This window comes from Leuresthes tenuis, unplaced genomic scaffold, assembly GCF_036924035.1.
Source record: "Leuresthes tenuis unplaced genomic scaffold, fLeuTen1.0.hap1 SCAF_13, whole genome shotgun sequence".
Lineage (NCBI taxonomy): Eukaryota > Metazoa > Chordata > Actinopteri > Atheriniformes > Atherinopsidae > Leuresthes > Leuresthes tenuis.
Window position 1 is genome coordinate 33,788,563 of NW_027325367.1, and position 22,037 is coordinate 33,810,599.

Sequence of the window (22,037 nt, forward strand, 5' to 3'; positions counted from 1 at the left end):
GGCAAGGCTGCGTACGGCTGGGCAAGGCTGGGTACGGATGCGTACGGCTGGGTAGGGCTGCTTACGGCTGGGTTGGGCTGCTTACGGCTGGGTACGGCTGGGCAAGGCTGGGTACGGATGCGTACGGCTGGGTAGGGCTGCTTACGGCTGGGTTGGGCTGCTTACGGCTGGGTACGGCTGGGCAAGGCTGGGTACGGATGCGTACGGCTGGGCAAGGCTGGGTACGGCTGGGTACGGATGCGTACGGCTGGGTAGGGCTGGGTACGGCTGCGTAGGGCTGCTTACGGCTGGGTAGGGCTGCTTACGGCTGGGTAAGGCTTCTTACGGATGGGTACGGCTGCGTAGGGCTGGGTACGGCTGCGTAGGGCTGCGTAGGGCTGGGTAATGCTGCGTAGGGCTGGGTAGGTAGCTAGTACTAATCCTGTTAGCAGCACATGCAATCTTCAAGTCTAACTGGCCATTCGCGTTATGCACTTCCATGAGCTCACACACGCAGCGCGAGCAGCTGGCTGAATTTGGGTTGAACGTGCTCTGCTAACCACAGAAGTTGGTGGAAAAATAAAACTAAACAAATGACATCATGAAAAAGTTTCTGCTATGATCAGGAGAAGGTCCTGAAGAAAGCAGACACAGAAGCTTAAGATAATATAAAAAAAGTTGTTCAGTTGGCTTTGTGATCGTGTGGCAGCATTAGAGAAGGGCTCAAGGTTTGACCAGCAGGCAGTCTGCTGACCCTGATGAAAATGGTGAGTCCATTTTCATCAGGGTCTTTTCATTAATTTTTCACCAACATCTTGTATTGATGATGAATGAAACTGGCTTGAGCTTCTGTGATGGAGGGATTCATCTTAGTTGATGTAGAACAGAATAAGAGTGCTTCTTTGTCTACCCCTCAGCTCTGGAGAAGCTGTCCCTGAGCAATGGACCAGAGAATGGAAATCCTGGGATCTCCTCTGACACCGCATCAGATGAAACCCCTTCAAAGCCGCCTGAGACCGACTGCTCATCATAGAAGCTCATCGGAGTTTTGAGACAAGAACATAACGGAAAGAGAAAAATGACAATCTTCTTTTACATCTTATGTTTCCCTCTTTGAGGCTGGGGTCAGTTGGATTTTTATGTTGTTGTGGAAATGATTTTAGTGTAAAAGTATGTGTTTCAAGCAAAGTTATGTGGAGGATGATGATGGTGGGATTCATTTGGGGACATTTTCTTACAGTACTGATGGAAATCTGCAGGACAGCAGAGAGCTTTGGGGGGACATCCTAAAGGTCTTTCAGGGGATGCAAACTTTAAAAAAACCCCATTTAATTAGAGAAAGAGAAGGACTTTAAAACAGATTGCTTTACCAGATAAATGCTCCCTCCAGCTCCTACGTTTCACATGTTGACTCTTTCTCTATAATTAGCTGTAACAAAATTAAATAAAAGCTTCAGTGTTTTCTGGGATTTGAAAATCTTTCCTACAGGAGATGGAATGAACCCGTTTGTGACCTTTGACAACAGTGACTGTGTACCATGAAGCAGCCGTCTGTTGGGGGGGGGCAGCTGGTAGCCGAATCTCAGCTGTAAATGGCATTTTCAGGGAGTCCTTGACAAGGTCTCTGCTTCTTTTTTGTATGTGTTGGCACAGTGATGACATATCACACATTTTAATGCCTGATGCAGTTTAGAAGGCAGGAGGTCAGGTAGAACGTTACTGCTGTACCTTTTTTAACCTTGTTCCATGTCTTAGATTCTGGCATGACACCGATAGGTCAAACACACAGAGCTGGACACGCTACCAGTGACATAAAGGAAGTAAATGGAATCTTTTTTTTCATCTGATCTTGTGTACATTGCTGTATATTGTATTTTATTTTGTGCCACTGTTCTAACACAACATATTTTGTCAGGAACATGTCACTATTGCAATAAAATCCACTAAAGCAGAAACTGAACAGGGTTAAATCCAGCCTGCGTCCTGGAGGCCTCTCTGCTCTCTAACAGAAACACTCAGATGTGTGATCCGTTTTCCTTCAGTAAGGAAGGTCAGATCTGTGGCGTTTGGACTTTTCTTCCTGCTACATGTTGCTTTGTGTTTGGATCCATCGTCACTACTCGGTGCCAGAGAACTATCACTCTGATCCCCGCTCTTTAAACTCGTCCCTTCAGGCTGACGTTGGCACCAGGCGCTCCCACAGGAGCCTCATCAGAAGCTCCTGGTAGCTCCTGTCCACTTCCTTTGTTCATGCCACCGCTCCACTGAGGTGACACATTGGAACACAACAGTACATCTTTAAGTTGATCTCTCCTTATTTAACTACTTGTGTTCTGGCCCAAAAGACTTGTTTCTATGTTCTAACTTGGAGCTGATTGCATTCTGTCAGTTTGTTTCTCTGGTATTTAGTTTCAGAACTCTTTGCTAACTATGTGCATCTTTATGAGTAGGTCCTCTTTCTCTAAGCTATAGTGAAGTTATATTAGAGTTGAAGGCATGATTTAAAACTGACCAACAAAGCATGCCTGTGGTACCACTGGTCACGTTTGGATCAGACGCCAGCACAGGCATAGATGCTCTGGCTTCACGTCAGATCATCGTGATGTTAGCTTTCAAAGCCAGCCGGTCATGTTGGCAGGTTTTCTGGGTGACCTTCAACCCTTTTGGGCCTGGTTCAGCACTGAAGCCTTGGTTCCATCTCATGCCGGTGCTATGGTTCCACACGTTCCCAAAAAAGGGAAACAAGAGGAAGCCGTGCACAGTGCTTCCATCCACAGGACATACAAGCATCTTCTTAGTGGAACACCACCTCCTTTTCAGCTTTCTAAATATTTAGTACACAATTCAGAAGAAACAAGCCGTTTAGAAAAATATTTTTACTTGTCATGTCATATCAAGGAACAAAAAACCATTTAGAAACACTTCTGTGTATAAATTTACCTTCAATAATCATTGAACTTAGGCTGTAAGACTGGATAAATGTTCTCATACCAAAAAGTGCAAGTGTTGGCTTGAGTTAGTCCCCAAAACAGACCCAGACCATATAAAACCATCAATGTTTAAAAAAAATTCTATCTAAATTAATACTTGACAGAACAAAAGTTAAGAGTAGGCCACAATCCAGCCACGCTGTTGGATCTGGGCTGCTCCCATAACCTGAAATCCAAAAGAAGTCGGTAACCTTTGAACGGATCTAACTCTGTCACAAAAGCAGCAGAAGAGGAAGAGGGGAGTAATCCAGCTGTGTGACGCTCTCCTGAAATCTGTTAGAACCATCAGACACATCAGCCAAGAGACGGGTGAACTACAGCTTTCCTAACATGTAACAACACCTAATCAGCTTGCCTTCCACCACAAAGTTACCCGACTCACACGTGCACTCACACGTGCACGGGGAGAACCAGCTGTGAGGCCGCCACACCTGCACCATGCAGCCCAGATCCACCTTCACAGAGAAAGTTCTCCAACATCCACAGGGCACAAGTTGGACTGAGCATAAAGACAGAAAATCATCTTTAACATGGTCATTTAAGCCTGGAAACTTTCAACATTTGAAAACACGAGTCAAATTATACAGTAAGAGTACTTAAACAGTTTTAATGCAGTAACAAGCATTACGTTGTGAAATATAAAACTAAATAAAGCATTAATCATGTCAGTTTGTACAAAAGTTGAGACTCCCTCATGTTTGTCCTGGAGGGGGGGGGGCATCACATTACTGCATCACACCCGGAACCTTCCACAGAACCAGATGAGGCGCTTCCAGTGTGGCGCATGTTAAACTGAACTGGTCTAAGACTTGCAGGGACTGATGCCACCCACACTTGGACTGAGTGTTTTAAGGAGGAGGCGCATGCTTTTCTGAACTTCTTCATGATGATTCAGTCTCCTGAGAAAGAAAAGCGGTTTTATCACAGACAGACCGTTTCCTGGAGCTTCTCTCACACACCGGAGTCCTGAAATGTTGGAGAGATGTTCCACCCACAGTAAAATGTGAACATCAGCATGTATGGACGTGTTTCTGACCTCTCTCTCTGTGTGTGTGTGTGTGTGTGTGTGTGTGTGTGTGCTGGTGAGAGTTTGTTGCTGTGGATCTGCACAGATGCACAGAACTCATATGGACACAATAAGGAGCCTCATCTGCTGCTGTGAAGGAAACAGAGATTCCCACAGCCGCCTCACCTCTTATGAGGATTCTGACAGCTACCAAAGCCGAGCGTCACCTTATAGTTCATATCTGTGGTGCTCTGGACAACAGTTGAGCGCACGAGCTGCCTGTGAACAGTGCAGCCAAAGCTCAGAGCTTCTGATGGAAGGGTTATTCTGTGGCTAACAGACGCCACAGTTAGGACTGGAAAGGTGTCCTGTGTGTGAGGATCGGTCTTCAGGATAAAGTCCTTTCTGTATGAAGCAGTGAGGGGTAAGAAGGGTGCTGAGTTGCAGGGTTCTGGGGTCACTGCGTGATGCAGCTATCACCCATATACTGAGCGTAGCGGTCTGAGATGCTTCTCCGAAGCTCATCGATGTCTCTTCTCAGCTGGCCGACCTCAAGTAGCTTGTAGCTCAGTTCCTCTTCCGCCACCTTGGAGTCGCTCTCCTCTGCTGAGACACTAAAGGCTGAACCGAGACAGTGCAGGAGGAGAGGTTATCATGAAGGAAGCCGTGATATGGAGGAGAGCTGTCACCAGCTGCAATTAGATGGGAATCACACCTCTCCCATAAAGACAGCTGGAGGGATCATTTAAAGATCTGAGAGCTAAAGACACTAAAGATACTTTAGGAACTCGTGCATGAGATCAGCTGGCGCCACAGATCAACACACGGATCCTTGTGTTTTACTTCAACATCACATTTAAATGAGGCTCAAATGCATTTAGACTCATTGCTCGTCACATTCTGCAACACATTTGTTACATTTTACTAATCAACCAACTGTAGAGAATCAACAGATTTAATTTCTCTTCATATTGTCAACGCTGCGCTCAGCGATGGTCACTGCGCGCTCTGCTGTTCGTCATCATGAGACATGATACGTACACAGGAGATACCTGCTGTAAATAACACACTTTACCAGCGTTTAAAGCTCTGCATCAAGGATAAATGTAAGGCCTACAGGTTGTGTCATGCACATACATTTCATGCTGAGGAGCAGAGAGAGGTTGGGCTCCTTCCCCTGTGCTCTCTGGGCCATGATGCTGCAGAGTCCCTGAAGGTCAAGTAGACACAGGGACATCTCCTTTAACAGCTGGTCCACTTCTGACTTCCCCACATGAGATGGGGACTGCACCAACAAGCCTTCATCCTGCTTCTGAAAGGGAATAAAACGGACATATTTTAGTTTCAAGCAGCGGGAAACTGGCCCCACAGGGATCCGTCAGGTTTGACCCTGAGTTACACACACATGAACACACTGGTAAACCCATGTAATGCAGGAACATTACCTCTGAGAACTCTGTTCAAGAACAGTTGCTCTAAAAGTCCTGCACAAGGAATCGAAACACCGCTACGACAGTCTGGAATTCAGCCAACAACAAATCCTCATGCCTACCAAAGACAACAAATCATTCCTAAACTCCGCTTCAACACCAGCAGAACAACTCACCTCCATCACTACAGACTCCACTTACAAGCATGAGAGACGACCTCATCCATCCCAGAAACCCTGAAGAACCACCCGTGAGAACCCTGAACAGTTAATCAAAGGATCCATCACCTCCAAATCTCCCCAGACGCCATTCGTTAAATCCACTGTGGACACCGCATCGGACAGAAACGTCCAGGAAGCAGGCGCCGCCCGCCTGTTAAGACTTTAACAGAAACACCGGCGTCTACTTCCCCTCAGAAAACACAACAGAAGGAAACAAAGCAAACTGTCACGATGACAATGTCAGGCCCAGGTTTTTCTGAACCACCCAAAAGATCAAAACCTTAACTTAATTCCCAAGAAAGGAAAATAAAAGCAAAGGTGGATCTGTGTGTCTGAAGAGTTCAAAGCAGCTGGATGATTCATGCCATTTCTGAACCTTTAATTCAGCCGTCACACACACTCATACGCAGACTGACATCACATCTAAATTTAGAACTTTAGAACTGGGAACATTGGTGGAATTGGAACCCTGAACACTCAATAAACTCAAAGCTTTTTACTCATGAGTCACAGTCAGATTTATCTGAAGCACATTTCATGAACAGAACAATTCAAAATGCTTTATATGGAATAAAAGCTTTGCAGCAGGGAGCAGAAGAAGCATTAAAAATATGGAAAAGAATATAAAGAGAAAGAAAGAAAAGAATTAAAATGAATAAAAACAAGCAACAGTCTGGATAAGTTAAAAGATACAAGTGCTTCTCCAGGTTTAGTCTGGACTCTGGACTGGACCAGCCGAACCGAGTCCTTGGATCTAAGAGCTCTGCTGGGTTTATATTCTCTGAACATATCACAGATTCTGAGATTTGTAAACCATCAGCAGGCTTTTAAAATCTATTCTGTGACTGACTGGAAGCCAGAGTAAAGATTTTAAAGCTGGTGAGATGTGTTCAGATCTCTTAGTCCTGGTTAAAACTCCAGCAGCAGCGTTCTGGATGAGCTGCAGATGTCTGAAGTCTGAAAGCAGATTCATTATAATTTATAGAATAATAAACCAATTATTACTGCAGCGGTTTATGACCAAAACAACCACGATGCATCCTCTTTTCACAACTTCTATAGTATGTGATTCAGCAGCTGTCATTTGCTGTCAGATTCTAAGACAGTTATTAACCAATCACAACACAGATCCAGCAGCCACTGACATCATTTACAATAAACAGATTATTAACAGGATATGAATGACTTTGGTCTTGCAATGATTAGAGACAGCACACACCCAATTATTACTGTTATTAGCCCATAACCTCAGTCTTTACACACACAGGTAAATTAAATCTATATAAGTAACAAAAAAATTTAAAATTCAATAAGGAAAAAGTAGACCCACATAAACACAAATCCATAGATGTTGGCCAAGCATGATGTGCTCATTGTGCTTATTTTAATGCACGGCACTAAATGCTTTCTACATATTTTCATTTTTCAATATTTTATCTTATTGAACTGAAATGATAAACTTTATTCATCTAGCTTTTAAAATCCATTTCAAAGCCTGGAAAATAAACTCAGACATCTGCAATATTCACACTTTTTTTCAGCTTTGACAGCAGCCGGGGGGGCGTGCCTCACAGATACACCTGAATGACCCCAAATACCACGCTGGAATAACCGTGGCATCCACTCGTCCTGATCCGCTCAAGCCCACTCATTTCTTCCTGCCTTCCTGCTGCTGAGGTTTCAGCCTGTATCACACGATAAATATTCAAATTCTGCATGTTTGTTCAGGACAACAGCTTTTTCTTTATTTTCTTTTACTTTATTTTTATATTTATAACTTTATTTTTCTTTATATCTGGATGAGTTTGTTCAGCCATGTATCCAAATGATACCTGGGGCATATTAAACCTGTCTGAGTCACTGAGGAACGTCCTCATGTAAGTAACAACAGGTGTGCGATGTGTTCCAGAAGGTAGGTTAAAGTAGGTTTCTGGTTTTCTCCTCCTACTTTAGTGTCTCAACTTAACGTCCGACCCTGCAGGTCTCCTATGTGTCTACCCCAAGGTTCTGTCCTGGGACCAGTTCTATTTCTGCTGCACATGCTCCCCTTTGGGAGGATTATACAACAGTTTTCTGACGTCTTTTATCATCTGTTTGCAGACGACATCCAATTATATAGTTCTTTTAAGATACCTGAGGCCCATAAAATGAGCTCCCTGCCATCAGTTTATCACAGATAAAACAGTGGTTGAGTGATAAATGTCCGAGTGCTATTCCTGGCATCAAACAGCACTCAGGCAGCCTCACACAGACATCCAAAACTAGCCTGAGAAATGTAGGAGTCATTTAGAGTCTCTGGAACTCTAGCCTTTTCCAGCTGCGTAACATCACCAAACTAAGAAGGGTCGTCTCTCAGAATGACCTTGAGATGCTGATACATGTATTTATTTCATCACCTCTGGACTCTGTTCAGCCTGTTCACCTGTCTGAGCAGGAAGGATTTCACTCGTTTACAGCTCGTACCAAACTCTGCAGAGCCCACATCACCCCGTCTGACAAACGTAGGTTTCGACATTCAGAACGTTGCATGGACAGGCTCCTCCCTGCACCTGTGATCTGATCCAGCTGCAGCTCGTAGCTTCAGAGCCTCAGATCCACATCTGTTGGAGGTCCCTCGCACTCGCTTTAGGACCCGAGGAGACAGATCGTTCCAGGCTGTTGGACCAACAGTGTGGAATGAATTACCACTCTTGACTCTGTCGATGTTTTTAAAATCCAGCCTAACACATCCTTTTTTAAACAAGCATTCTCGCCCAACGCTCCCCGGGCTGCTGGGACTTATTTTAACTGCATGTTGCTGTGATGTCGTTTCAAATGTCCATGTTGTACTCACTGATTCCTCCCTGTGAAGCACTTTGGGACTGCTGAGAAAGGTGCTATACAAATACATTTTACTTACTTACTTACTTTCTGTCCAGAGAGGTAAGTCAAACTCATGGTTAGTTACCATGGCAACACGTTTTTTTATAATGAATGTATTGGTCGTACAACCCTGAGCAACACAAGCCTCTGCTGAGTCTGACAAAGCATGCACACCCACAACATGAAAATAACCTATTATCTGTCACACGTGTCACAGGGAGTGAGGAACGACAGTCTGTTGGCATGGCAACCAGCCGGATCAACAGGCTGTGGCAGGGTGGGGTCTGACCTTCAGCATCCTTTAAGCTCTGCACCAACAGCTCGCCCTGCTAATATCTGTCACTTTTACTGTTCTGAGCAGGTTCCACCCCCCCCCCCCAGCGGTGCAGGTTTGTGAAGTTTCAGTTCAGACGCCCCTCTGCAGAAGTTTAGAGTGATGTGAGTTCAGCCGTCTTAAATTTCCTCAGTACGTGCACGTGGCTCTGCGCTGGAGATGTGGATGAAAGGATCCAACCTTGAAACGCTCCCCTGCACCACGAGATAAACTGGTAAGTGTAGGTCCCTGTCAGGACCTTGGTTTGGCTGACACTGAGCAACAGGTTGGTCTGTGACAACCAGAAGTGAACATGATGGAGGGGGAATCTACAGAGTGATGACTGAACACGGCCTGGTGGGTGGGGGTGGGGTGTTTGCTGGGATGATGATGGCTCTTTTAAAGTAGATGGGAACAAAATGTCAGATAGCTGGATTACATTTGTTCCACGTGAGGGATGCTGTCGAAGCAAAAACTTCTCCTCTGTGGACAGAGTGGCAGCTCATCTGGGGGCATGGTAACTAAATCCAAGCTTTTCAAGCTTTAGACCACACAGCCTCCACGCTGCCTCGCTGAGACGTTCCTGTCAGCAAGGACCACATGAGCATGGGCCTGCTTAACTCATCAAATACACATCCAAAAAGTGCACCAAAACAGAAAAATAGAACTGGAAGAAAGAGGTTTGCATGTAGGGTCAATTCTGCCTAATTTAGGATTTGTTTAACAAATTCATACAGTTAATTAGTTTGGACAGAATCATGTGAGTTTCTGGTGTGGAAATATAATCATTAACAGCTGCGTCCATCAGGAAACTGTTCAATGGGTTTCAAACTGACTGACTGACAACCAAGTTACAGATTAAATCCAATATACACAAGGATGGCCAAAAGTGAATAGAAAATCTAAGTAAAAGATGTGAATGTAAGCATGCAATACTTTTATACTACATGTTAATTAAGATGTAACTCCAAAATTCCATCACAGTGTATGTTTGAACTGAACTAATTGGATTTGATTGGATTATGAATACGATTAATTAGAGTCTAATTGGCTGAAGTGCCTTGAGGTGACAATTGCTGTGATTTGGTGCTGTAAAAATAAACTGAATTGAATTGAATTAGGATCTGCTGTCTTAGTTAAGTGGTATTGGTTTTGTTTTTCAGCTTTTTTTTGAATGGCCTGCACTGTCATGCATTTGTTTTTCCAGCTCAAATTGAGACCCTACTGTCTGATCAGCTGTTGCCATGGTAATCATAGAAGGAGGGCTTTGGAAAAGGCTGGGGTCCTGACACAGACTGAAGTATACTGAGCTAACTCCAGCTGTTCCAGAAGGATTTGTTTCTGTATTTATCAGACGCTTTTATCCAAAGCGACTTACAAATGAAGATATAACAGCTTTATAAAAAGCTAACAATAAGCTCCATAGAAGGAACCCAGGAGTCCGACTCTGTCAGAGGGGACAGAGTAGAGATAGGGTGCAGGCATAGAAGGAAGAGCAGAAAGATGAAGTGCAGAGATAGAGGGGGGAGGGAAGTACAAGGTAAGTGCTGGGATAGGAGATGCTCTCTGAAGAGCTGGGTTTTCAGGAGCTTCTTGAAGATAGACAGGGACGCCCCTGTTCTGGTAGCGCTCGGTAGGTCATTCCACCATCGTGGGACGACACATGAACAGAGTTTGGATTGTCTTAGGCGTGGTGTAGGAGCTGCTAGACGACAATCCTGGGACCAACGGAGGGACCCAGTTGGGACAGAAGCCTTTGCAGGAGCATTCAAGTTCCATTAAGCTCTTTGTAGCTAACATCAGGGACTTGAACCTGATGCAGGCGGCTAAGGGCAGCCAGAGGAGCTCAATGAACAGAGGGGGGGCGTGTTCTTTTAGGCTGATCCAAGACCAGACGCACCGCCGCGTTCTGGACCATCGTCAGAGGTTTCATAGTACAGGCTGGGAGACCAGTTAGGAGACCAGTTAGGAGACCAGTTAGGAGACCAGTTAGGAGACCAGTTAGGAAACTAGTTAGGAGACCAGTTAGGAGAGCAGTTAGGAGACCAGTTAGGAGACCAGTTAGGAGACCAGTTAGGAGACCAGTTAGGAGACCAGTTAGGAGACTAGTTAGGAGACCAGTTAGGAGAGCAGGTAGGAGAGCAGGTAGGAGAGCAGTTAGGAGAGCAGTTAGGAGAGCAGTTAGGAGAGCAGTTAGGAGAGCAGTTAGGAGACCAGTTAGAGAACTAGTTAGGAGACCAGTTAGGAGAGCAGGTAGGAGAGCAGGTAGGAGAGCAGGTAGGAGAGCAGGTAGGAGAGCAGGTAGGAGAGCAGGTAGGAGAGCAGTTAGGAGAGCAGTTAGGAGAGCAGTTAGGAGACCAGTTAGGAGAGCAGGTAGGAGAGCAGTTAGGAGAGCAGTTAGGAGAGCAGTTAGGAGACCAGTTAGGACACCAGTTAGGAGACCAGTTAGAGAACTAGTTAGGAGACCAGTTAGGAGAGCAGGTAGGAGAGCAGGTAGGAGAGCAGGTAGGAGAGCAGGTAGGAGAGCAGGTAGGAGAGCAGTTAGGAGAGCAGTTAGGAGAGCAGTTAGGAGACCAGTTAGGAGAGCAGGTAGGAGAGCAGTTAGGAGAGCAGTTAGGAGAGCAGTTAGGAGACCAGTTAGGAGAGCAGGTAGGAGAGCAGTTAGGAGAGCAGTTAGGAGAGCAGTTAGGAGAGCAGTTAGGAAACCAGTTAGGAGAGCAGGTAGGAGAGCAGTTAGGAGAGCAGTTAGGAGAGCAGTTAGGAGAGCAGTTAGGAAACCAGTTAGGAGAGCGTTGCAGGAGTCAAGGTGGGAGATGACCATGGCCTGCACCAGGAGTTGGGGGGCATGTTGGGTTAGGTATGGTCTGATCTTTCTTATGTTTAGTAATGCAAAGCGGCACGAACGAGCAACCGAGGTAACGTGTTCTTTGAAGGTTAGTTGGTCATCAGTCATGACACCCAAGTTTCTAGCAACCTTTGATGGAGCCAGAGATTCAGTTTGGATGCAGATGCAGTGGTGTGTGGTTGGTTTGGCTGGAAAGACCAGCAGTTCAGTTTTTGGGAGGTTAAGTTGGAGGTGATGGGCTTTCATCCATGTTGATATGTCAGAGAGAGTCTGAGATTCGTGCTGAGACCGTGTGGTCCCCCCAGATGATGGTGGAGCTCCTCCCCCCAGATGATGGTGGAGCTCCTCCCCCCCGGATCCAGGGGGGGAGGAGCTGCTGCTCCTCCACATAGAAAGGAGTGAGCTGATGGATGGATGCTTAGCAGCAGTGTCACTGACTGGATAACAACAACTAGTACATTTCAATAACAACACTGCTTGGACAGGCACTACTTTTCACACTCCCAGCACTGATACCTGTTGGAGGGCTTCGAACGGCGTGGCCACGCTTTCCTCCTGCAGCAGAACGGACTGTGGTTGATGAGAAAGGCCTTTCTTCTTCTGCAGTCTGGTGCTGGTTACCTAACAGGTGACAGCTACACTTTATTTCCTCTTCACAGGAGTAATATACAGAAGACAGACTGGGAACAGCACATCGTGGAGTCGTGCACAGAGGAGGCAGCTGAATCAAGCGTTTTACTGCACTGATAAATGTTAAATGAGGTAATATTAGTCACTTGCAAAAAAGAAGCGTCTTCCTTATGTCTTATAACCTCACTATCATGTCATGACTTTCACTTTAACACTTTAATTAGCTGGTGATGAATTCATTCACTTTTTTCTGACTGTTCAGTATTGTCCATCCTGTCCACACAGAACTGTGCTGTTGCTCAGAATGACTTTTCCTGTTAGAGTATTTGAGACTCTTATTGATGGAGCTGCTGTGCTGCAGCAAAGTGACTCTTTCTGATACTTGAGCACAGTGCTATGTTAAATCATGTGGGTCACATGTACTGAGGGGGTCACCGTAATTGTCAAATATATCTGGAAGAGGTAATAACAAACTGAAATGACTACAATGACATGGTGTATATATGTGAAGGCCCTACCATTAGTTGTGAGGTCAGTCTGTCAATCTCCTCTTTCTGATGCTTAAACAGCTGTTATGGGGCAAATATGACAGGTTAATGTCTTTTTAATATAAATTGTGCATGTGCGTACATATTAAAGATGTTACCCTGCTGCTGTGGTCTTGCTGCTGCAGTAGCTTAGTGTTTTCCACCTCAAGCCGCTTCAAGTCTTGCATGGGCAACCTCACCCCATCATCCAAACACTGCTGCACCTTCTCCTGCAGCCTTTAGAAAAATGTGACAGCTAATCACAAACAGAAAGATTCCACATGGCGTACATCTGCACCCAGACAAAGATACGTTAGCCCAACTTTTCTCATCTAATTGAGGGAGAGGGGAGCTGATGCAAAGACTCCTGTGGACATGAATTGAGATGACCATATAACCATAGTTTTCTGTACATCCCAGACATATGGCTGGTGTGTACTTTTCGACATCCAGCCAAATGAAAACGGGCTGCTTGTCTGGGGCAGAAAACAGTCGCAGAGCAATCAGCTGAAGGTGTGCTTTGCTCTGAGAAGCCATTCATCAGGACATGCATTTTGTTATCTACCTGTGTACAGTTGCTATCAACTCCTTCTCCCTCTTGGTCTGCATCTCAATCATGATGTCTTTCTTCTTGATCAGGGCACATCCTTCCTCCAGGTTCTGCTGTAACCGAGACACAGTTTTCTCCATTTCCATGGCTCTCTGCTGCAATTCCTCCTGCTGAGCATATGAAGCAGACAGTGTGCTCATAGCAACTGAACAATCTGCATCAAACTGACAAAGTTTCACTGTCTTCTGGAGTCCAGAGGCCCCCTCTTTTTGCTACAGAGCAGCAGTGGTGATGATAAAGTCAGAAAGACCGGTCAGTTACAGAAAAAGCTCAACTGTGGACAGATAAAATACATCCACAACTCTACACAACACATGAGAAGCTGTCACAACGGCAAAGCTCAGGCAGTAAAGTCTGAGATGGTGACGAACAGCTTCATGAAGGTAAAAAACAGCTCTTTGGCGACACTTATTTTCAGCCTTTTACTGCTTTTTTTCTTTCATACACACAGATGAATCCATCAGAGGCATTATGGATTCATCCGACCCAAGGACACTTTCACATGGAGACTGAACCACCAACCTTCAAATAGGCAGATGGACTGCTCCACTGAGAGAAAGACACCACCTCTCACTTCAATGCAGTCCACAGAAGGATTATTTTGGATTGGCTCAATGAGACACTAATCATTAATCTGACAGGAACTGAACGTGGCAGCGCCATGTGTGAACGAGCACCGCACAAACAAATCTACGATCAACCTCTGCTAATCACTGACAGCTCAGCATGAGACCCACACAAAGTAGATCTCAACATAGAGCTTTGTTATGGCCGTCAGTGTCAAACGTGCACTAATAATGACTGCAGCATGAAACAAACAGAGCTGAACTTCACAATAGAAGTTATTAACCAAAGTCTGGCGACACCATGTAAACGTGCACGTTCATACTTTCTGCACAGTCGCTGGGGCGAGTTCATTTCCACCTTGTATCAATCTGTCCTGAATCCAAACCACCTCCATACGACTGGCGTAGATGGAGCCTTTGGTCAGCTACTTGGACAGTCTGGGAAGATAAAGTCGATCAGTCAGTATTTCTTTATTAAGCACTTTAACACCTTATAAAGTCTTCTCTTTGGCTTCACTCATTCTCCCCTGTGGTCCTGCTCAGCTTCTTCCTCAGTCCACTGGTAGCTCATTCTGTTTCTTTAGTTAACAGCCAGCTTCCAGCCGCATTACTGCCAATAAAAGCATTTGATGGAATCCCTTTATGCTGTAGGTGGTCAAGAAAAGTAGCAATTATGATAATGCTCCACAGGGAATATGAAAATATATTTTATTAAATGACTGGAAGAAATCCTAATTTCCATGAAAACTTAGCAGTATGTTTTCCTCTGGAAACAGCAGTGAAGTCAGGCAGCGGAGAGAGGCAGGCAGGATCTGAATTAGCCATAAACACTAGTAGCTGATGAGAAAGGCAGCCCACCTCATCCTTCCATCCATCCATTGTCATCCACTTATCTGAGGTCGGCAACAGGCTCCGGAGAGAAAGCCAGAAATCCCTCATACAGGTCTTAATTAGGGGCCGCCTTGGCTATGGAGCCTGCTGAGGGACCGGTGTAAACCGGTTGAAACTGGGCACTTTTTGCTGTGCAGCAGAAGGAAATTGTGAACCCCAGTATTACAGAACCACCCAAACAATTAGCAGATGAGAACATGGGGGTGGAGCACTGCCAACCAATCAGAGAATCAAAGTTTCTCTCTTTTTCTGTGTATCAAAGGATGAAGGAGAAAGCTGAGGATTCAGTCCTCCTCCAGAGGATCCACTTTCCTGAATAAATTCTGATGCATTGGAGGTTTTATACTCTCCAGGGTGTAAAACAGCATTTCTGACTAAAGCAACAAGGAAGAAAAGTATTTTTTTCTCCCAACATTGCTTTAAAGAGGTACTTTTTATACAATTTGGTGTAGGAGTCTGGCCATGTCAAACTGGCCATGTCCTGGAATTCTTTTTTCTTTTTAATCACAGCAGAAACTAATTTAATTGAATAATACTTCATGAAGAAGCCTGAACTGATTAAACCAAAGAGCTGGGAGTGTGCAGCTTAAGAAAGCAGCTGTGAAGATTGGCAAGAATCCCTTTTTGTTTGGAAACAGAACGGGTGTGAATCTGGTTCTTGCAGGAAAAGATGAAGCTCCTCCATCATAAACTGAGTCTTTGACAGCAGCTCTGCGAGGGTACAGATCCGGTCCACTATCCCACACAATCTGGACGGAAAACACACCGTTCCTCCTGAACCAGAGGTTGTCAAACCTCTGTCGATTGGAGCCTCCCTTCCAACACCCTGAGGTAACTTTCCTGAGGAGGCAGAGTGGTGCAGTCTCCCCCTGCAAGAACACACTCGCCAGTCCCCCTCCTTAAAAATGGAGACCATTACCAGGCCTGCCATTCCATAGGTCTTGTACTGAAGAGCCATGTCAGACAAGACAGCCCACCGTTAAAAAAAGGTAACAGTTATCAGTATTAAGTCATTAATCACTATAAAAAGTCATTGTGTAGAGCCTTCCCTACTTCCTTAAAGCCGGCCTTTCCTTAAAGGCATTCTGGAGGCTTCGGCTCCCGGAGGCTGCGGCTCCCGGAGGCTGAGGCTCCCGGAGGCTGCGGCTCCCGGAGGCTGCGGCTCCCGGAGGCTGAGGCTCCCGGAGGCTGAGGCTCCCGGAGGCTGCGGCTCCCGGAGGCTGCGGCTCCCGGAGGCCGAGGCTCCCGGAGGCCGAGGCTCCCGGAGGCCGCGGCTCCCGGAGGCTGCGGCTCCCGGAGGCTGAGGCTCCCGGAGGCTGCGGCTCCCGGAGGCTGAGGCTCCCGGAGGCTGAGGCTCCCGGAGGCTGCGGCTCCCGGAGGCTGAGGCTCCCGGAGGCTGCGGCTCCCGGAGGCCGAGGCTCCCGGAGGCTGCGGCTCCCGGAGGCCGAGGCTCCCGGAGGCTGCGGCTCCCGGAGGCCGAGGCTCCCGGAGGCTGCGGCTCCCGGAGGCTGCGGCTCCCGGAGGCTGCGGCTCCCGGAGGCCGAGGCTCCCGGAGGCTGAGGCTCCCGGAGGCCGAGGCTCCCGGAGGCTGAGGCTCCCGGAGGCTGCGGCTCCCGGAGGCTGAGGCTCCCGGAGGCCGAGGCTCCCGGAGGCTGAGGCTCCCGGAGGCCGAGGCTCCCGGAGGCTGAGGCTCCCGGAGGCTGCGGCTCCCGGAGGCTGAGGCTCCCGGAGGCTGCGGCTCCCGGAGGCTGAGGCTCATTTGTTTTTTGAGACAACAATGGGAACAGTTTTTCTGAGCTCCTACAGCACATCCAGTCAAACATCCAGTTAACTCTTGATAACGTGTGATATTTCCTCCCCTGGGACTGGGGAAGCCTGCCTCTGGTAGAAGATATTCCACGTGTGCTGTATGCTCAGGTGTGTGCACGTACCTGCTTGGACTGGACGTGCACTTCATCTGGTGTGGGCAGATCAGAGAGGTATTTTTCCAGCGTCTCTATGCGTTGCTGCTTTTCTTGGCTCTGCTCACTTTCTCTTTGACACTTCTTTTTCAGACTACTGATGTAACGGTCCCTTGTCTTTATCTGGGGATTAAAAAGAGAAAGAAAAGGGAAGAAGAAGAATGTGAAATCTTTTATTCCCAGCAGTCGTCATGTTGGACACATCAAAGTCTTCTTCCTCTGTGTTATTGATGGAGAAATTCAACTGAATTAAAAAATACTTTATTAATCCCCAACGGGAATGATATTGTTCAGATATATTATTGTTAAAATGATCAAATAAAACAGAAACCAGCTGACAAACATGTAGCAGAGAGGAAGGTGTGGTAGGAACCTTCAGAGGTCTCCATCAGTGGGTTGGGCTGCTGTTCCTGTAGCTTAGCAACAACAGCTGATGATGTCAGCAGGTGACTCAGGTGAACTCTCAGCAGACAACATGGACAGAAACTCACAGCCAGCAGTTCAACATCTCTTCATCTGCAGTCACCTGCATGGCCCAAAGCTGAGTAAAGAGGTGTTGGAATTGTTCCTGAAGCCATGTCTCGGGGAAAAAAAGAATCCTATTGCTTTACTGATAGTCCTACTTTGACCTTTAATTCCTCTTTTCTGTCCTCTCAAACCCCAGCTGGTCGAGGCGGATGGCCACCCTTCCTGGTTCTGGTTCTGCCAGAGGTTTCTTCCTGGTTCTGGTTCTGCCAGAGGTTTCTTCCTGAGTCTGGTTCTGCCAGAGGTTTCTTCCTGGTTCTGGTTCTGCCAGAGGTTTCTTCCTGGTTCTGGTTCTGCCAGAGGTTTCTTCCTGAGTCTGGTTCTGCCAGAGGTTTCTTCCTGGTTCTGGTTCTGCCAGAGGTTTCTTCCTGGTTCTGGTTCTCCCAGAGGTTTCTTCCTGGTTCTGGTTCTCCCAGAGGTTTCTTCCTGGTTCTGGTTCTGCCAGAGGTTTCTTCCTGTTAAAGGGAGTCGTTCCTTTCCACAGTCCCTCAGGCTCAGGACGGGAGATTGGACTGAAGACAAGTTTCGGTGCAATCTGTTGGTTTCCTTAGCTAGGATATTTTTTGAATTGGCTCTATATGAATTAATTGGATTATGATTACAATGAATTGAATTCCAATTGGCTTGAATTGGACTATATTATTTAAGTGCCTTGAGATGACAATTGTTGTAATCTGGTGCTATATAAATAAAACTGAATTGAATTGAACTTGGCTCCGGGGCTGGTTTGCGGGGGTCTCAGGGTGCAGGAAAAAAAAAAAAGGGGGGTGCAGGGTTGGGATTGGTGAGGGGGCCTGGCAGAGGGACTGTGGTGTCAGATTATTGGGGGATTGTGGAGGGTCTCTGTACTCTGAGTGCTGATGTACAAGGGTGTGAATGTGTATTTAGCGATTGTCTCACAGGGGCCTGCTGTGGGGTTGTTGTTATGTAGGTTTGAATTCAGTTTAATAAGCGTGTGTGTATATATATATATATTAATTTTTTTGGTGAATTTTGGATAAAAGCATAGAAATCAAACAGGAAGGTTACTATAGAAATAGAAAGACTTTATTCATCCTCCAGTATCAGGGCAATTAGAGGGAGAAGGGGTAGGAATAAATAGGTTTTACTTCTTCTTACCCCTTTTCAGACCATTTGCATTAATTAATGTCATGTCTGAAGGTAGAAATACTTACAGGTTTATTCAATTGGAAGTTTTGTTTTTATTATTAGTTTCTATTCATGTATGAATATGTAATGTGATGTTGAGCTAATACTGGTGGATACATATGTGTTGTGTGGGATTGTTCTTTTTGTAACTACTGTTTATCAATCACTTTTTGTGGTAATTGTCTGAAATAAATTCAGAAATTCAAAATGTAAAAAAATTCAGTTAGCTGCACCAACGGGTTAACAAAATCACAGAAATCTGAGTTTTTACAGTAAAAAAATCTGAAGAAGATGCAGAGAAAGACTCAGTCTGTCCAGCCTGCTGCTGCCAGCAGGGCGGCGCCATTCTGGAATCACATTCTAAACTTAAATTTGCCATTAAATCCTCTCGTTAATTCGTACCTTTTCCTCCAGTTTTCTGACGTCCTCTGTATATTTTTCTGTGACTTGATTGAAGAACTTTTTCAAATGGAGGACTTCAAGTTCAGCCATGACTAATTTCCTCCCAAGTTCTTCATCACTGCTCAGCTTATCAGACGTGTGTTTGCATGGCGTTCTCATTGCTGATTCCTGAAGGACAAGGAAGACTTACTCTGTGAATTCCATTCTGAAAATACTTGAATTTGAATGCTTGTTCATCATCATATCTTACCTCAATATTTAGGATGAGGGCATCATCAAACAAGCCTCTCTGGCTCTGCAGGACCTGCTGTGCTCGGAGCTCGTTCTCTCTTATCCGAGCGTGTAGCTGCAAGATCTGCTGCTTTTGTCTGAAACAGAGAGCACCAGCTTTAGTTTCACTGCAAATTCAGAGCACTGGTTTTCAGATTATATTCCATACGGATATACATCAAGAGAGGATGATCAAGTCAAAGCAGAGAGGGCCTATGAAAGGTGCAGGTGAGACAAAGACAAGGAGTGATTTGATCCTCATCTGGCTGTTAGTCTGCGTTGAGAAGCTTGATTTTGTAGGATGAAAATATGTCTACCTGCATTTTTAAGTGTGGCTATGGTAGGACTGACAATAATTTCATGTAAACATGCTTTCTTCAGTGCTCTGCAGTACCTGTTTATCTCCAGTTCCCTCTGTCTGAGCAGCCCCTCCTTAACCTTCATCAGAGTGTTGACAGGAAGTGAGGCTCCCAGCAGGATCTGGTAACACGTAAAGGGATCGTTCACTTATTACTTCAATATGCAGAATAATGTTACCACAATAGCTGAAAATCAATATTAAGAAAGCATACATGTACAATACCAAATCAGTCGAATTCAATTAGAATCAAAATGCTGTTAAACGCTTAAAGATGAGAAATATGAGCTCAGATTTAACAATAAGAGCTGGTTGCTGTTAGTTTTATCAAGTTATTGAACAAGAGTGATACAAACAACTGCAAATGTGTTGCAGAATGTGACGAGCAATGAGTCTAAATGCATTTGAGCCTCATTTAAATGTGATGTTGAAGTAAAACACAAGGATCCGTGTGTTGATCTGTGGCGCCAGCTGATCTCATGCACGAGTTCCTAAAGTATCTTTAGTGTCTTTAGCTCTCAGATCTTTAAATGATCCCTCCAGCTGTCTTTATGGGAGAGGTGTGATTCCCATCTAATTGCAGCTGGTGACAGCTCTCCTCCATATCACGGCTTCCTTCATGATAACCTCTCCTCCTGCACTGTCTCGGTTCAGCCTTTAGTGTCTCAGCAGAGGAGAGCGACTCCAAGGTGGCGGAAGAGGAACTGAGCTACAAGCTACTTGAGGTCGGCCAGCTGAGAAGAGACATCGATGAGCTTCGGAGAAGCATCTCAGACCGCTACGCTCAGTATATGGGTGATAGCTGCATCACGCAGTGACCCCAGAACCCTGCAACTCAGCACCCTTCTTACCCCTCACTGCTTCATACAGAAAGGACTTTATCCTGAAGACCGATCCTCACACACAGGACACCTTTCCAGTCCTAACTGTGGCGTCTGTTAGCCACAGAATAACCCTTCCATCAGAACCTCTGAGCTTTGGCTGCACTGTTCACAGGCAGCTCGTGCGCTCAACTGTTGTCCAGAGCACCACAGATATGAACTATAAGGTGACGCTCGGCTTTGGTAGCTGTCAGAATCCTCATAAGAGGTGAGGCGGCTGTGGGAATCTCTGTTTCCTTCACAGCAGCAGATGAGGCTCCTTATTGTGTCCATATGAGTTCTGTGCATCTGTGCAGATCCACAGCAACAAACTCTCACCAGCACACACACACACACAGCTCAGAATAAAGGGTCAGTTAAATGTACAAATCACAGATTTGTGGTTTTGTTGCATTTTCTAACTGTTCTGGAAATGGAGTTTGTTCAATATAAAACTTTTTTGCACCTTTCTAAACATTTCAACCAGCTCATTCGCCCCCTTTCTTTCCTCATCCCACTACAGTGATGTTCCTCTCACCTGGTTAAGATCCTGTTCCTGTTGCCACGGTGACAGCCCATCGACACCACAGCCCTCTGGACCAGCACTGCTGATCTGAGCAGGTTCGTTTCTGGGCTCCACTTTGGGCCTGTACTCCATCTGCTCAGTCAGCCACATCTGGGTGCGAACAGCAGGTTGGATGGGGGAGCCTCGGTCTGCCTTCTGAGCCACAGGTAAGTCTGCCTGTTTGGATAAGCCGAGGCCGTGAACCTGTCCGCCTCCCAGAGCTGCGTTAGCTTCAGGTGTGGCACAGGAACTCATGTTCAAACTGTTCTGTTTAATGGGAGAAGAATGCGCAGAGGAAGGAAACAGCTCCGTTTCTAAACCAGTGAGCCTTGTGCTGCGGCTGTACCGGTAACCAGGGCTGGCACCTGGTGAACGCTGCAGCAAGCTATTGCACATCAAGGAGGAAGATAAAGGTAAATACAGGTCCTTGTTTGAACCCAGGCTCTCCTTTCTATACGCAGAAAGCAAGCTTCGGTCCAGGGAGCCTTGAGCATCTGGGCTGTAGTGGAATCCAGCAGGTGTCCTGTTGGGGTTCTGATCAACTCCTGACGACAGCTTGGTGAAGGAGGAGCACCTCCGGATGGGCCGATGCTCCCTCATGTCCAGGCACTTTGGTGCCCCCACAGGGGAGGTGGCTGGCACAGGAAAGTGGCAAGACCTGCTCCAGCGCCCTGTGCTGTGGAGTGAAGCTGGAATTCTAAAACAGTTTCTGGGTGAAGATGATGGCGAGGACATGGCAGGAACAATGGGGGGGTCATGATCTCCCTGGCTGTGGTGATGCAGCGGCAGTGGCTGGAAAGAGAGAGGCGTTGTACTGGAACCGGAGTCATCTGTAGAAGGACACACAAGCCAAAGAATGTCATGACTTTACCAACATCAGCACAAGTGAAAGGGTGAGCATTAAAGCTGTGGCACCATGTGAGGGTTCCACTGTGGCACCATGTGGGGGTTCCACTGTGGCACCATGTGAGGGTTCCACTGTGGCACCTTGTGAGGGTTCCACTGTGGCACCATGTGAGGGTTCCACTGTGGCACCATGTGAGGGTTCCACTGTGGCACCATGTGAGGGTTCCACTG

General features: G+C 46.3%; 2 protein-coding genes across 5 annotated transcripts in view; one reads left to right on the forward strand and one right to left on the reverse strand.

Moving 5' to 3' along the window:
• The window catches only part of gopc (golgi-associated PDZ and coiled-coil motif containing), a 16,835-nt gene extending 13,106 nt beyond the window's left edge, over positions 1 to 3,729 (forward strand). For both annotated transcript variants that reach the window (XM_072362854.1, XM_072362855.1), the window contains one exon: positions 897 to 3,729. In XM_072362854.1, the coding sequence (XP_072218955.1) occupies positions 897 to 1,012 (116 nt within the window). In that variant the 3' untranslated portion in view covers positions 1,013 to 3,729. The remainder of the gene's footprint in view (positions 1 to 896) is intronic.
• Positions 2,849 to 22,037, reverse strand: part of cep85l (centrosomal protein 85, like) — a 26,672-nt gene continuing 7,483 nt past the window's right edge. The window contains exons 3-13 of one of the 3 annotated variants that reach the window (XM_072362853.1): positions 20,934 to 21,790; positions 19,572 to 19,657; positions 19,158 to 19,275; positions 18,908 to 19,075; positions 16,802 to 16,954; positions 13,369 to 13,520; positions 12,923 to 13,040; positions 12,795 to 12,845; positions 12,163 to 12,267; positions 5,113 to 5,287; positions 2,849 to 4,596 (exon numbers count right to left, since the gene is read on the reverse strand). In XM_072362853.1, coding sequence (XP_072218954.1) covers positions 4,433 to 4,596; positions 5,113 to 5,287; positions 12,163 to 12,267; positions 12,795 to 12,845; positions 12,923 to 13,040; positions 13,369 to 13,520; positions 16,802 to 16,954; positions 18,908 to 19,075; positions 19,158 to 19,275; positions 19,572 to 19,657; positions 20,934 to 21,790 — 2,147 coding nt within the window. In that variant the 3' untranslated portion in view covers positions 2,849 to 4,432. Of the gene's footprint in view, positions 4,597 to 5,112; positions 5,288 to 12,162; positions 12,268 to 12,794; positions 12,846 to 12,922; positions 13,041 to 13,368; positions 13,524 to 16,801; positions 16,955 to 18,907; positions 19,076 to 19,157; positions 19,276 to 19,571; positions 19,658 to 20,933; positions 21,791 to 22,037 lie in introns of all 3 variants that reach the window. The other 2 variants (XM_072362852.1, XM_072362851.1) reach the window with 2 other exon arrangements.